Source organism: Macrotis lagotis, chromosome 6 (assembly GCF_037893015.1).
Source record: "Macrotis lagotis isolate mMagLag1 chromosome 6, bilby.v1.9.chrom.fasta, whole genome shotgun sequence".
Taxonomy (NCBI): domain Eukaryota; kingdom Metazoa; phylum Chordata; class Mammalia; order Peramelemorphia; family Peramelidae; genus Macrotis; species Macrotis lagotis.
The window spans coordinates 43,776,310-43,790,581 of record NC_133663.1 but is presented as its reverse complement, the minus strand read 5'-3'; the positions used below and the strand labels follow the sequence as shown (position 1 = coordinate 43,790,581).

At 40.2% G+C, this 14,272-nt stretch overlaps 1 protein-coding gene across 1 annotated transcript in view; it reads left to right on the top strand.

Annotated features, from left to right (window-relative positions):
- MCCC1 (methylcrotonyl-CoA carboxylase subunit 1) overlaps positions 1-14,272 on the top strand; it is a 56,155-nt gene that overhangs the window by 16,496 nt on the left and 25,387 nt on the right. The window contains exons 6-10 of the mRNA XM_074191025.1: positions 967-1,114; positions 1,206-1,327; positions 5,371-5,482; positions 7,022-7,103; positions 7,402-7,529. Coding sequence (XP_074047126.1) covers positions 967-1,114; positions 1,206-1,327; positions 5,371-5,482; positions 7,022-7,103; positions 7,402-7,529 — 592 coding nt within the window. The remainder of the gene's footprint in view (positions 1-966; positions 1,115-1,205; positions 1,328-5,370; positions 5,483-7,021; positions 7,104-7,401; positions 7,530-14,272) is intronic.

The window sequence follows — 14,272 nt, the reverse complement described above, 5'->3', positions numbered from 1 at the left end:
TATTACAAAAAGTTATTTTATTGAACTAGAAAATATAATCAAATTCATTTGGATGGACAAAAGGTCAAGAATATCAAGAGAATTAATGAAATAAATGTAAAGGAAGGAGGTTCAACAATATCAGATTTTAAACCATATTAAGGTAGTAGTTAGCAAAACTATCTGGCCCTGACTAAGAAAATATAAAGGTGAATCAGTGGAAAATTTCCTTTTGTAAATCTGGACAATTTATTTATAGACTGTAAACTTTTGTAAGTATTATTCCATTTCAGCTTTCCTGGTATATAATTGGATAAAATAACTTCCAATAATTGCTTTAGTTTTATCTTCATTGGTAGTATATCCACCCTTTTCATTTTTTGCTACTAGTAATTTCATTTTTTTAAAAAACAAACTAACCAATGGTTTATCTATTTTATTGAGTTATTTTATGAAACCAGCTCCTAGTTTTATTTATTAGTTCAATTGTTTTCTTCCAATTTTATCAATCTCATGTTTGATTTTTTTAGAATTTCCATTTTGGGGTATAATTGCTTATTTTTAATTTTCTTTTTCTAGGTTTTTTTTGCTATATACTCAATCAATTGTGTGGCTCTTCCTTTTTTATTAATGTATGCATTAATATTGCTTTGGCTACATCCCAGAACTTTTGGAATGTTGTTTCATTGAAATGTCATTCTTTTTAATAAAACAATTGATTGTTTCTTTGGGGGGGGGGAAGCATTTTTATACTTCATCATTTAGTTCCCTGGCTTGCTGTCTTGGGGAAGGAGGAGGGAAGGAGAAAATTTTGGACCTCAAAACCTTATAAAAATTAATATTTACATGAAATTGGAAAAAAATAAAATACTGTTAAGTGAGAAAAAAGAAAACTTCATTATGTTTACAGTCTTATAGTGGATCAAAATAAGTGATTGTACCAAGGGACTCATGGTGGCTTCTCAACCCTTTTATTCCCCTATAAAGCACATCCAAGGCGATCATGTCTGCTGCCGGGGTTCCTATTATTGAAGGTTACCATGGGGAAGATCAATCAGACCAATGCCTAAAGGAACATGCCAGAAGGATCGGTTACCCAATCATGATTAAAGCAGTTCGTGGTGGAGGTGGAAAAGTAAGAGAGCCTACCTGTAGGCTTCATTGGGAAATGGCCTCATTTATTTGTTGTAATGTCACCATTGTAATAACCTTGTTTCTTCTCTTAGGGCATGAGGATAGCTAGATCAGAAGAAGAGTTTCAAGAACAGCTAGAATCAGCAAGGAGGGAAGCCAAGAAGTCCTTCAATGATGATGCCATGCTGATAGAGAAGTTTGTGGACACCCCAAGGTACAATAAATTGTTGATTGAGGATCTAAAAGAACATGTTTGACTTAAATTTTAATTATAGATCAGACCCCATTCTGATCAACAGCAGTGGATTTTCTGAGTGTTTTTGTGGACTGGAATATTTTTCTTTAAGGCAATGGGGTTAAGTGACTTGCCCAAGGTCACACAGGTAATTATTAAGTGTCTGAGGTCAAATTTGAACTCAGATCCTCCTGACTCCAGGGCCTGTGCTCTATTCACTGTGCCACCTAACTGCCCCTGGAATGTTCTTTTGACAAATATTAACTAATTGGCTTGGATTCATCTAAGATATTTGTTGTAGCTGCATTTATTGTAAGGCAATTTGACTTAGTTCGAGTTGACCAGAGCCAGTGACCTTGAGAAGAATAAGTTTGGCAAGTGATACAATAGGAAAAATAATTAACAGAATAGGTCATCTGGCCTTATTTAACCAGGTGATATGCCAACTCATGTAGAGGAGTTAATAAGGAAGATTGTGAAGGTACCTCTCCTCGAAACACCCATCTATCCCTATTAGTCCAACTTCTGAATGAAAATAAAAGAAATCAGACTTCCAGAAAAGAATTCTACTGGACATAGGCATGGTGCTTTTTTGAAGAATGGGCTGATGATGGCCCTGGGCAAAGTTCCATCCAGGTAACTCCTGACATTGGTCATTTACTGTATGGACCTCAGAGACCCTGAGAGAGGCAGCAAATTCCTGAAGGGGACAGACTCCACTTCTTCCCCCACCTCAATAACTTCATTCTTATATTCAGTACCAAGATGGCCCATGAGGGCCATTTAATCTTTTTTTTCAATTAATTTATTTATTCTTATTTTGTACAAATGATTTTTTTATACATTACTAAAATATTCTTGTTTAAGAATAAACATAATACCCTCTCCCCCCCAAAAAAATATAGACCTGCATTGAGCAATAAAGGAGAGAGAAAAAAATTAAAATTAAATATAATAATGATAGTACGTGTGGCCAGGTGGGGCAGTGGACAGAGCATTGGCCCTGGATCCAGGAGCACCCGAGCCCAAATCCAGCCCCAGACACCCAACAATCACCCAGCTGTTTGACCCCAGGCAAGCCACCCTAACCCCATTGCCTTGCAAAAACCAAAAAAAAAAAAAAAAAAAAAAGACCCAAAATAAAATAAAATAGTAATAATAATAATAATAGTAATAGGGGCAGCCAGGTGATGGACAGAGCATCGGTCCTGGAGCCAGAAGCACCGGGTTCAAATCCGACCTCAGACACCCAACAAATCACCCAGCTGTGCGGAGGGCCATTTATCTTGAGGTAGGGTATTATCTTGATGTGGATTATTTAAGGACATGGGTAGATCTTCTGAATTGGTAACACACAGATTAGATCAACCATTTGTCTTTAATAACTGAATTGAGCCCTATTTGGAGGTAGGAATGGCAGCCCTAATGCTACACTCTGTGTCTGTGTGTCTGTGTGTGTGTGTGTGTGTGTGTGTGTGAGAGAGAGAGAGAGAGAGAGAGAGAGAGAGTTGTCCACAGCTATTTTCATGTTTTCATCTCAGTTAGATTGTTAGCCTTTTGAAAGCAGGGAGTATTTTCACCTTCCTTTGTATCCACAGTGTTTAATACGGGGCCTGGAGCACAGTAAGCATTTAATAAATATTTCTGATTAATGCATTTAATACATAACAATAATGTACCACTGATTGATTGAATGAATGAATCAGGGGCTCTAAGTTTGCTTTATTTAAATTTTTTGCCTAGTATGTTGTTGGAATTAGTGACAAGCTTGCTCAACCTGAAGATCTTCCTTATTCCACTTACCATTAAGGAAACTAATCATTTGTGTGGCCATCAATGTCTTCAGAAGGAGCTATCCTATTCTGGGTCTCTCTGACCCCTGCAAGTAAGAGCCCCTTAAGAATCCACCCCCAAGACAGGGGCAAGCACCTTTGGTGACCCCATATCTCATGCTCTGGGCCTTCCTGGATATTGATGAACAGAGCATTGGTAGGGTGGTCTCTGAGGGTACATCTGTTCTGGCTACACGTGTTTTGGGTTTGGATTCCACAAGCAAGGAGAAACACCTGGAACTACAGCTGACAACTATAGTGGTTCATTGCAGGAGAGGTTTCAGGGGTAGGGATGATGGGGCAGTCCAACATCGCAACAGGGTGTGTGTACACACACACACACACTCTCTCTCTCTCTCTCTCTCCATCTCTCTCTCTCTCTCTCTCTCTCTCTCTCTCTCTCTCTCTCTCTCTCTTTCTCTCTCTCTCTCTCTCTCTCTCTCTCTCTCTCTCTCTCTCTCTCTCTCTCTCACAGTACATTACTTAGCAATAATCAAGGGGAAGGAGTGGTGGATGGATGGCTGATCCCCATAGGATAGCGAGCACTTGTCCCCACTGCCTTTTTCCCTGTTGGAGCCCGGGAGCTTGAGTCCCTCATGGGGCTTATCAGGAGAAGGGCAACCCCAGAGCTCCTGTCATCAAATGATGCCAGCATTCCCATCAAGTCCCTTATCAGGCTTGAGGGGAGGGCCTGCACCCTTAATCTAAAGCCTGCTCCCTACTCAATATCCATCAAGGATCTTAACCTATGCAATGATCTGGGACAGAAGAGAGTAGTCAGCATTGCATTTGGAAAATCCTCCCTGCTTTCATCCATCCCAGGGGAAGGAGGGTGAAGGAAAGGCATATGGTGGCTGGGTACAGGCCATGACCCATAAATAACAAGGATCTCTGAAGGAGGGCAGGAATAAAGGGGGTCAATAAGGAAATGCACAATGGAAAGAGAAGATGGGCTGGCTATGTGATGAGAGCAAGGGATAAAAGGGGGACCCTTTCAGTTTTATAAGAGGGAGAAAAACCTCTGACATGCTGGGGGGACACACTGGAGGGGACTCTTGGCAAGCCATGAGTTGAGAGTCATGGATGGTAAGGCCTAAGGTTTGCTATTCACACTGTTGGAGAGAACCAATGAATGATGTGATCGCAGATCCACTGAAGTGTTTTTTCTGATTATTCCCCACTAATCTCTGAAACAAAATTCTCCCTAACACCAGCATTCTTTCAGTAACATTGTATAGTTGTGTAGATTCATGGCATCCCTCAGATTCTGAACAGTCAGATTGGAGATGTTGAAAGAAAAATGGGGAGATCCTTCATGGGGGTCAGGAGGCTGCAGCCTATTATCAGCAATGACTCATGACTAGGCCAGGCAGTTTTCCCAAAAATGAAAGCTCAGGAAGTGGCCCAGGCAAGTAGGAAAAATAAAGAGCTACCACTGAGCCCCCAAAACTGCCCTGGCAGCCACCAAGTAGGAAAGAGTCTGATAGGATGGAAGGTTTTCTCCGGGGGTCAGCTCCATCATATAGGAATGAATGAGTATTTATTGAGTGACTGCTATGTACAGAGCATTTATTAAGATAGAAAATATTAACAGCCCCAACTTTCCAGGAATTTACATCCTAATAGGAGGATAACCTACAAAGAAATGATTTTGGTTGCAAGTGAAATGGAAAGGTTCAGTGACTCTGTTCTTCTGGCAAAGTGGCAAAAGTGATGGCTATAATCTTCTTTTATGTCATTTTGCCTGTTAAAACTAACTGTTCCTGCATTAACTTAAGTGAAAATTGTACAAGATAAGAAAATATAGATGGGTTGAATTTGCACTGTCAAAGCAGTGCAATAAAAGTATCGATAAGGTAATGGATCCAATTATGTATTGAAATATTCCCTTATTGGTGCATATTTCTAAGTTAGTTCAGAGATTAGTGACTTAGAAGAGGAATAGAATAGATTGAAGCAACACAAAGTAAATCAGAATCCTCAGTAAAGGTGATTTTTCATAAGGCAAATTTGGTTATAAATCTTTCTTTTACTTTTCCTTGTAACCTTAGAGTATATTAATATAGCATAAAAATTTAACCAAAAAAAAAAAAAAGGAGGGAACTGGAAAGATCAGTAGTTTGGTTTAACAAATGCCATGTTACCAAATCAGAACAAAGGATAATGAAGTCAGCATTTACCCTCCAACAGGCATGTGGAAGTTCAAGTATTTGGTGACCAGTATGGTAATGCTGTGTATTTGTTTGAGAGAGACTGCAGCGTCCAAAGAAGACACCAGAAAATCATTGAGGAGGCTCCTGGGGTAAGGAAAGGCTTCAAAGGAATCATTTGCCTTGATTGTCTGCTCCCATTTCCCTTTAGGTCCCCTAGATTACATTGAGTTCCTCAAAGAAAAAAGGAAGCAGACAAGCATTTATGAAGCACCTGCTGTATGCCAGTACTGGCTAAGGATCCTCTCAGTAACCTGGGGAGGGAGCTGCTGTTGTTATCCTCATTGAGGAAACTGAGGCAGGAAGCAAGAAGCAACTGGCCCCTGGGCATCCGACTAATGTTTGAGACCAGATTCGAACTTGAGTCTTCCTGACCCCAGGCCCAGTGCTCATTCTATCTCCTGTTGGCCAGCTCATGGGGAGTTTCCTTACACTGATGAAATCACAGATCTGGTTACCAAGCATTTATCCTAACATAGTTGAAGGCCTAGGCAGTGAATGCATGAGGGCAAAAATAGGTTTTAAAGACTAGATTTGTTGACAATTTTCTAAACTAAATCAAATTGTTTTTCCAAGTCGAAATGAATATATAAACTCACTTTCCTGCCTTAGAGTAGTCTCTTGACCATGAGTAGAATCCTGCTTTGATTTTTGAGGGAACTTCAGGGTTCTCACAGACAGGGCATAAGGCTGATCCAGGTGCTTCCCCTCTCCTGGGGCTCAGTTTACTCATCTGTAAAATAAGAGGCCTGGATGAGATGACCTCTGAGATTCCTTCTTGCTCTATATCTAGGAGCTGCTATCCCATTGTAGAAGTAGAAAGAAAAGATTCTTGGGCTGGGTGGACTTTCAGACTATTCTCCTAAACTGATTCTTTTTTAAAAGTCAATCAATCTCTGATAGCTTATTTATTATAATTCCCCTCTTTTCTCCTAAAATGTCTAAACATTACAGTGATCTCAGTGTTTGTTTCACTGTACTATTCTAGTCAAGACATTCTAGTTTACTTGGCAAATTGATGCCCAAAGAAACACCATTTGTAGAGAATGAGCCTTCAGTTTAATTGGGGATGGGGAGGTTGTTCATACTCTAAAGATTTTTCTTACCAAGTTCATATATTTATTCATATGCACTTTTCCTATAAACACATCTTAATTGTCATTGGAGACTTGACTTAATGAAATGAGACTCTTTTTTTCTATATTGATGCTCCAAATTCCAAGCTTATCTCCTGGGTCTATGATAGCTTTCAAAGATATTGATTTTGACTAATATGGCCTAAAGAGAGACACTCTATGCTTAATTTGTGATTTAATTTTTTGTTTGTTTTTGCAAGACTGGGCTTAAGTGACTTGCCCATGATCACACAGCTAAGTAATTATTAAAGTGTCTGAGGCTGAATTTGAACTCAGGTCCTCCGGACTCCAGGGCTGGTGCTCTATCCACTGCATCACCTAGCTGCCCTAAGACATTCCTTAATGGACATTTATAAAATTGGATTTTCTTAGAATTTCTTGGTAACAAAAGAGAGTGAGTAATGCCCTAGAATTTTTAGGTGAGAAAAGATAAAATGAGTAAAGCCCGAGATCCTCTTGAGAGGTTTATTTTTTAAATGTTTTAATTGTTCACAGCCTGGTATTGATCCTGAAGTAAGAAGGAAGCTTGGGGAGGCTGCAGTGAAAGCTGCGAAGGCTGTCAATTATGTGGGTGCAGGTGAGTGGGCAGGGGGGGAGCCCTGTGCTGGGGAGACTTCAAGGGGGTCATTTCTCCAGTTTTGAGAATGCAAGAAACCTGTGAAGCTTTATTTTTCATTTGAGGTACACATATTGAATGTGTTTTACAAACCTCTATGTAGGTATGGATTCATCAGTTGAGTCAAGATGAGAACTCAGATCTCCTGGCTTTCAGACCAGGGATCTTTCTGCTTTAGTAATCTCTTCCTTGCCAGGATTTTGATTTGGGTCCTTCTCTTACTTTACTAGGAGCTTATTCTCCAAATTTCACATTTTAGGAACTGTGGAGTTTATCATGGACTTCAACCACAACTTCTACTTCATGGAGATGAACACAAGGCTGCAGGTGGAGCATCCTGTTACCGAGATGATCACAGGCACTGACTTGGTGGAATGGCAGCTCCGGGTGAGCAGGCACTCTGGGAAGGGTCAGAAGAGGAGGGCAACCAGGGGCAGGGCCCTCCAGTAGGAATATCTGGCAAGGCTTTCCTAGGACCATGGGCAGCAGAGACTCTGGGGATACTAGGGTCCTCAGAGCAACAGGAATGGAGTCAGCAAGACCCAGGTTCAGATCAGCCTGGGTCATTTGCTAACTGGGTAATTGAGCAAATCACTTAAGTCTGCCTCATTGTCCTCAGCTGTAAAATGTAAAATGCTAAGAGCATCTGCCTCTCTGGGGTGTGGTGAGGGTCAAGTGAGATAACAAATATAAAGGACTTTGTAAACTTTAAAAAGCTCTGTAAATGCTTAGGAAAGGGTCCCCCCAAAACCTGGAAGCCCAGAACAAAAATGATGAGGTTCATCAGAAGGATAGCGAGGCAGCATGGATGCTTCTCCTTGAAATTTCTTTATTGGCTCATATTATTTTTTGCTTATTTTAAAATTTTTTTTTGTTTACTTATTTTATTTTGATTACTACTACTACTACTACTATTATTATTATTATTATTACTACACTAATTAGCAATTAGTGTAAAGACTAACATGTAGTAACAGCTTTAAAAATATGTTTGTTGACTTGACAACATTAGTGCCTTGGCTTCCAGGCCAGGGGAGAATGGAACTCTTCTGTCAGTGGGCCAAGCTGTGTGTGAGAATCTCTGAGGCTATCTAGGGATTCAAACCAAGACTGAACAAAGACTAATGGGACCTCAAGGTGCTTTTGTTCTAGGAATAAAATGTAGAAACATAAGTAAATACAAGACACTGAGAAGGGAGCAGGTACTTAGAGCCAAGGACCTCAAGAGTCCTGGGGTGAAGTTGGAGACTGGGGATTCCAATGTGACTCAGATTCTGCAAGTCCTGTAAAGTACAGAAAAACCAAAACCAATTCATAATTCATAGATTTTTTTTACTATAATAGTCAAAAGTAAACATAGCGGCATCCCCCCAAAAAAGTTTAAAAAATGATATGCTTCCATCTGTATCAGACACCATTAGCTTTTTCAAGTCCTTCAGAGTTGTCTTGGATCACAGCACTGCTGGGAAAAGGTGAGTCATTCCCAGCTGATCATCCTAAAATATTGGTATTAATTTGTGCACAGTACATTTCCCATTGCATCTGCTCATGTAAGTCTTTCTAGGTTTTACTGAGAGCATCCTGTTCATTGTTTCTTTTTTTTTCTTTTTTTTTAGGTTTTTGCAAGGCAATGGGGTTAAGTGGCTTGCCCAAGGCCACACAGATAGGTCATTAGAAAGTGTCTGAGGCCAGATTTGAACTCAGGTACTCCTGACTCCAGGGCCAGTGCTTTATCTGCTACGCCACCTAGCCAACCCCTGTTGATCATTTCTTATAGAAGACTAGCATTCCATTGTAATCACATATCAATTTGTTCAACTATTCCCCAACTGATGGGAGACTGTATTATTTTTAATATTTTTTCCCAATTACTATTATGAAAGTTTTTCAACATACATCCATTTGCATATTTATAAATTACATATTTTTCTACACCCTCCTTCCTCCATCGGTGAAAGGTCTGGTAAAAGTTGTATATATTTTTTTGTTTCTACATATTAGTCATTTCGTATATGAGGACTGGGAAAAGAAAGAGGGCCACAGGATAGGAAGGAAAAGCATAAGAGAAGCTTTAAAAAATTGAACACAAGGGCGGCTTCAAATCCGGTCTCAGACACTTTCTAATGACCTAGCTGTGTGGCCTTGGGCAAGCCACTTAACCCAGTTTGCCTTACAAAAAAACCTAAAAGAAAAAAAAACTTGAACACAGTATCCATTCAGATTCTGTGTTTTTTGTTTTTCCCTCTAGAGGTGGATGGTGTTGTTCTAGATCTAACAGGTCTCCCAGGATTGTCCTGGATCTTCAGTGTTAAAACTTTTCTATCATTTTTTCCATACTTCCATCAGATCTCTTTGCCTCCCTGTCCCTATCTAAATTCCCTCTCAAGTGTTAGTTGTTCAGAGTCATGTCTGACTCTTTGTGGTCCCATTTAGGGTTTTGTTGGCAAAGATACTGGAGTGGAGATTGTATTTCTACAGTCCAGACCAATTCCCCCATTTTACAGATAGGTGCTGAGGGCTAGAGAAGTCAAGGGGCTCTGTCAAGGTGGCCAGGGGATGTCTGACTCCAGAGCCAGGGCACTCTACAGAAGCTCCCAGCCTCCTCCAGTTCCATCAGGTCCAGGTCAGCTACCACTCTAGGACCTACTCTGTTCTAGGAGGCCACAAAGACAGCGGGGACATTGTCCCTGCCCTCAGTCACTACCTAGATTGTAATGCTCCAGTGGTAGGATGGAAGCAGGAATCAGTGAGGACTTGGGGGGGTACGTGGAAGCCAGATGCCCAGGAAAAGAAAAGTCAGAGATGGAGAATCCTGGAGTATTGAAAGAGTGCCGCAGGAAGGCCTAGCCTTGCAGGACTAGCCCAGCCCAGCTGTGGAGTGGGAGCTCCAGGACATTAGCTGGAAGAGAAGAAAGCTGATTAAAAGCTAGAGGAAATACTGATTAGCGCCCCCCCACCCATGTACCAGTAACACCAGCATGGGGCTAGGAGAGGAGTCCCCTTTTTCCACTGTGGGAACTGGCCTTGAGGGCGGCGCGGGGGAAGCTGGAGATAGGAGAGTTACACAAACAGAAGTTGAATTAATTTCACACAGGCTCAACACTGCAAAGTCTGGGCCCCCAGCACAGTCATTCTAAGATCTTGAGATAGTTCGCACAGTTAGCATTTCTTGAGATAATACAGGTGTTTCTGGGTCTTGTGGGAACAGTCAGTCTCCAGTCTTGGGGGGGGGGGGGTTGTGGTCTGTGGCCCCAGAAGCAGAGTTCCAGGGCCAGAATGGGACTGTGGTAACCGAACGTGTGATGGGCGGCCCTGAGAAATAAGGGGCCAAGCAATGCATGTTGCCTGAGGGGGAGCATTCCGGGGTGCAAAGGATTCTTGTTAGGCTTCATTTTTGACATAGGTATTTTCTAAATGTGATCTTAACAATAATAATAATGATAGCTGGTAAGTGTAGTTGTTAGCCCCATTTTCCAGAGGAGAGTGATGCTAAGGGAGGTTAAGTCTCATAGCTAGTAAGTGTCTAAAATCCAATTCAAGGGACGGCACAGTGGATAGAGCACTGGCCCTGGAGTCAGGAGTACCTGAGTTCAAATCTGGCCTCAGACACTTAATAATTACCTAGCTGTGTGGCCTTGGGCAAGCCACTTAACCCTGTTTGCGAAAACCTAAAAACAAAAATCCAATTCAGATCATCTTGATTTTGTGGCTTAGTTTGAAGTAGTTATGCTCAAATTTTGAGTCTTGGTGAGTTTTGGTTTTTCATTAGTCAAAAAACATTTTGGATCTTCTGATCCCTTCTTCCTCTCTCTCTATTTTACTGTATTTGCTTGGTGACCCGGGCCCAATCTATAATTTTTTAGAAATTTGAAGTATATTTCCTCGCTGTCACAAATCTCAGTTACAATATTTCAATACTTAACTCTTTTTGGGGGCCTAGAAACATGTATTTTCTTGTTTTGTGACTTATTAAATACAGTTGTTCTATTTTATCTGTATTTTGTAAGCCATGGGGCAGAAGACAAATCCTCAACAAAAATGATGTCAGCTACTCTCCAAGTTGTCTTTTGGATTCTTTTACCAGCCATGGGGTTTTATAGTTGGCTGCCAACTACTAAAGCTTGGCATCACAATCCAGTCAACTATAGCTGTGCCCTGGCTGAACTCAAAAGAGGGCAGAGGTCCCAATGTGAGGTGGACAGGGGGCAGGCCACACTGGTGGCTCTGGAGAAGCTACAGCTGTTTTTATTCTCTTTTCTGAAATCAGCAAAGGACTGAACATCACTAGACAGTTCTCAGTACTTTGTGTAAATGGGAATCCAACCTTTTGGGGCTGGATTCAGGGATATTCCTTTTGTGATCAATGCTCTCTTCTCTTTCTTCTGCTCACCTGGAGAAGGAAACCACAGGTTCTTATGGTTTGTTGGGGAGAGCTAGCTACTGGTTCTTCTGCAACCAAAATCTTTCCTTTTTGATCTTCTGTGTTCTCTAAGATTGAGATCACCAGACTTCAAGGATGTTTGATGTTCAGGGAAATGAGTGATGTGAGAAATAATGTATCCCTGAGTTCCGGGAAAAAAATATTCTAGAACTAAGGAAAAGGCTTTTGATACTCATTACCAGAAAAGACAAATTTCTAGTTCTCAGAGTTTCCTGGGGGGAATTGAGATGTTCCTCTGGCTTTGGTTTCTAAAACTTAGGGAAGACAGCATGATTTTAAGGTTCATAAAAACAGGGAAGATTTGTTGGACTGTCATGAAACCTGCTGCAAAAGCAGATAGCTGAGACTCAGGGAGATCAATGGAGTTGAAGATGAGTTTTTAGGGATCTAAAAAAGAAATCAGTTTCTGATGATTGAGGAAAATATCTTCAGAATGCATTGGTTTTTGGAACTCTAAAATGTCTAGGCAGGGAACCCCATGCAGGAAGTTGCTTGTTGAAGCTCAGAGTCTAAGTCTCCAGGCTTCAGGAGAGACCCAAAGGCTGCCAGGAGTCAGAGCATAGATGGAGCAGTGTCCAGGGCTTATGATGCCCCATTGGTACATGTTTCCAAATACCTGGCAATCCAGACAGGGCCAGTTTCCTGGAATAGTACCCGCCAGAAAAGAATCTGAAGGTGGCAGATACCAAGATACTCACCTCCACATCCATGTCCTCACCTGTAATGTTGTCTCTTTTCAGTCTGCACCTGAGGAAGAGCTCTTTAGATGTTATGCATTTCAAACCCAACTTTGGCAGGTGACTAATTGAGCACCCTAAATTTGTTCTGAATTTGTTCCTTGGAGTAGGGAAAAATGTTTATTCTGTAATGTTATGGTGACTTTACTCTCCTCTTTTGAAAATTTTATTGAAATTGTTTTATTATAGGGGCGGCTAGGTGGCGCTGTGGATAGAGCACTGGAGTCAGGAGTACCTGAGTTCAAATATGGCCTCAGAATCTTGATAATGACCTAGCTGTGTGGCCTTGGGTGAGCCACTTAACCCCATTTGCCTCGCAAAAAACCTAAAAATAAATTGTTTTATTATTTAGGAAAAAATACTTGAATTGTGTTATTCCCTCTAAAGCCTTAGGTTCTTTCTTTTGTGAATAAAAGTGTGTGTTATAGAGAAGTCACATTGTGCTTGGTCCTTTCTGTTAGTTATTTCCCATTTCATTTTGATAATGAGCATCCTAAAAAGTATACTTCACCAAACAAAGTATGGAATACATCCTGGGAATTGAAAGAAGTTTAAATTGAATCACACCAATTTCCTTTTCAGTCAACTTTATCCTTAGATAGTAAGAGTCATTAGAAGATTTTGTTCTCAGCCTACCTACACATTGAGATTAAAGTAGGGAAATCATAATGCAGCAGAGAATCCTGCCAATTTGTCATAGTTTGTGTTGAATAGTGACTGAATATGGGGAAGATTGAATGGAGGCTTGAGTATTCATGTTTGAAAATAAGAAAAAAATCATTCTTGATTATTTTTAAATTATATTTCTTTATTTTAAAAAATATTTTCCAATTACATTTAAAATTTTTGTGTATCAAATTCTTCCTCTAGCCCCTCCCCCCATTGAGAAGACAATATGATATCAATTATTATGTGAAGTCATTCAAAACAAGAAAAGTCAGGAAACATAAAAATAACAATCTGCACTTGGTTCATCAGTTCTCTCTGGAGGTGGGTCCTTTGGAATTATCTTGGATCCTCGTACTTAGCAGAATAGCGAAGTCTATTGGATGATCATTCTTATAGTCTTGTTAGTGTGTACAATATTCTTCTGGTTATTTCATTTTGCTTCAGTTCTTAGAGGCTTTTTTTGAAACCATCCTACTTCACCTTAGTAATCTTCTGTCTCATCATATTTCACAGCTTTTTCAGCCATTCCCCAGTTGATGGGCATTCACTCAATTTCCAGTTCTTCACCACTTCAAAATGATCTGCTGTACATATTTTTGGTACAAATAGGTCCTTTTCCTTTTCCTTTTATCTCTTTGAGATACAGACCTAGTAGTGGTATTGCTGGGTCAAAAGGGACGCACACAGTTTTGGTCCTTTGGCCATAGTTCTAAATTGTTCTTCAGAATGGTTGGGTCATTTCACAACTCCACCAGCAGTGCATTAATGTCTCTTCTTTTCCACACCACCACTAGCATTATCACTTTCTTTTTCTCCCATGTTAGCAGGTAGTATCTTAGGTAGTGTCTGAGTTGTTTAAATCTGCATTTCTCTAATCAATTTAGAGCATTTTTTCTTGTGATAGCTTAGATTTTTCTGAAGGCTTCCTATTCATATCCTTTGACTATCAACTGCAGAATGGTTGTTTTTATGAATTTATCCTTTTATAAATTTATAAATTTGACTCAGTTCCATGTATATTTGAGAAATGAGGCCCTTATCAGAGAATTTGCTATATCATTTCCCCTCAGTTTCCTCCTAATTTTGTCTGCATTGGATTTTTTTATGCCAAAATCTTTTAATTCTATGTAACCAAAACTATCCATTTTATTTCCTGTGATCCTCTCTTTCTGTTTTTGTCATAAAATCTTCTCAGCCATAGATCTGACAGTTCAACTTTCCCGTGTTCCCCTAATTTGCTTATCATATCACCCTTTGTATCTAAATCACTTACTGATTTTGAC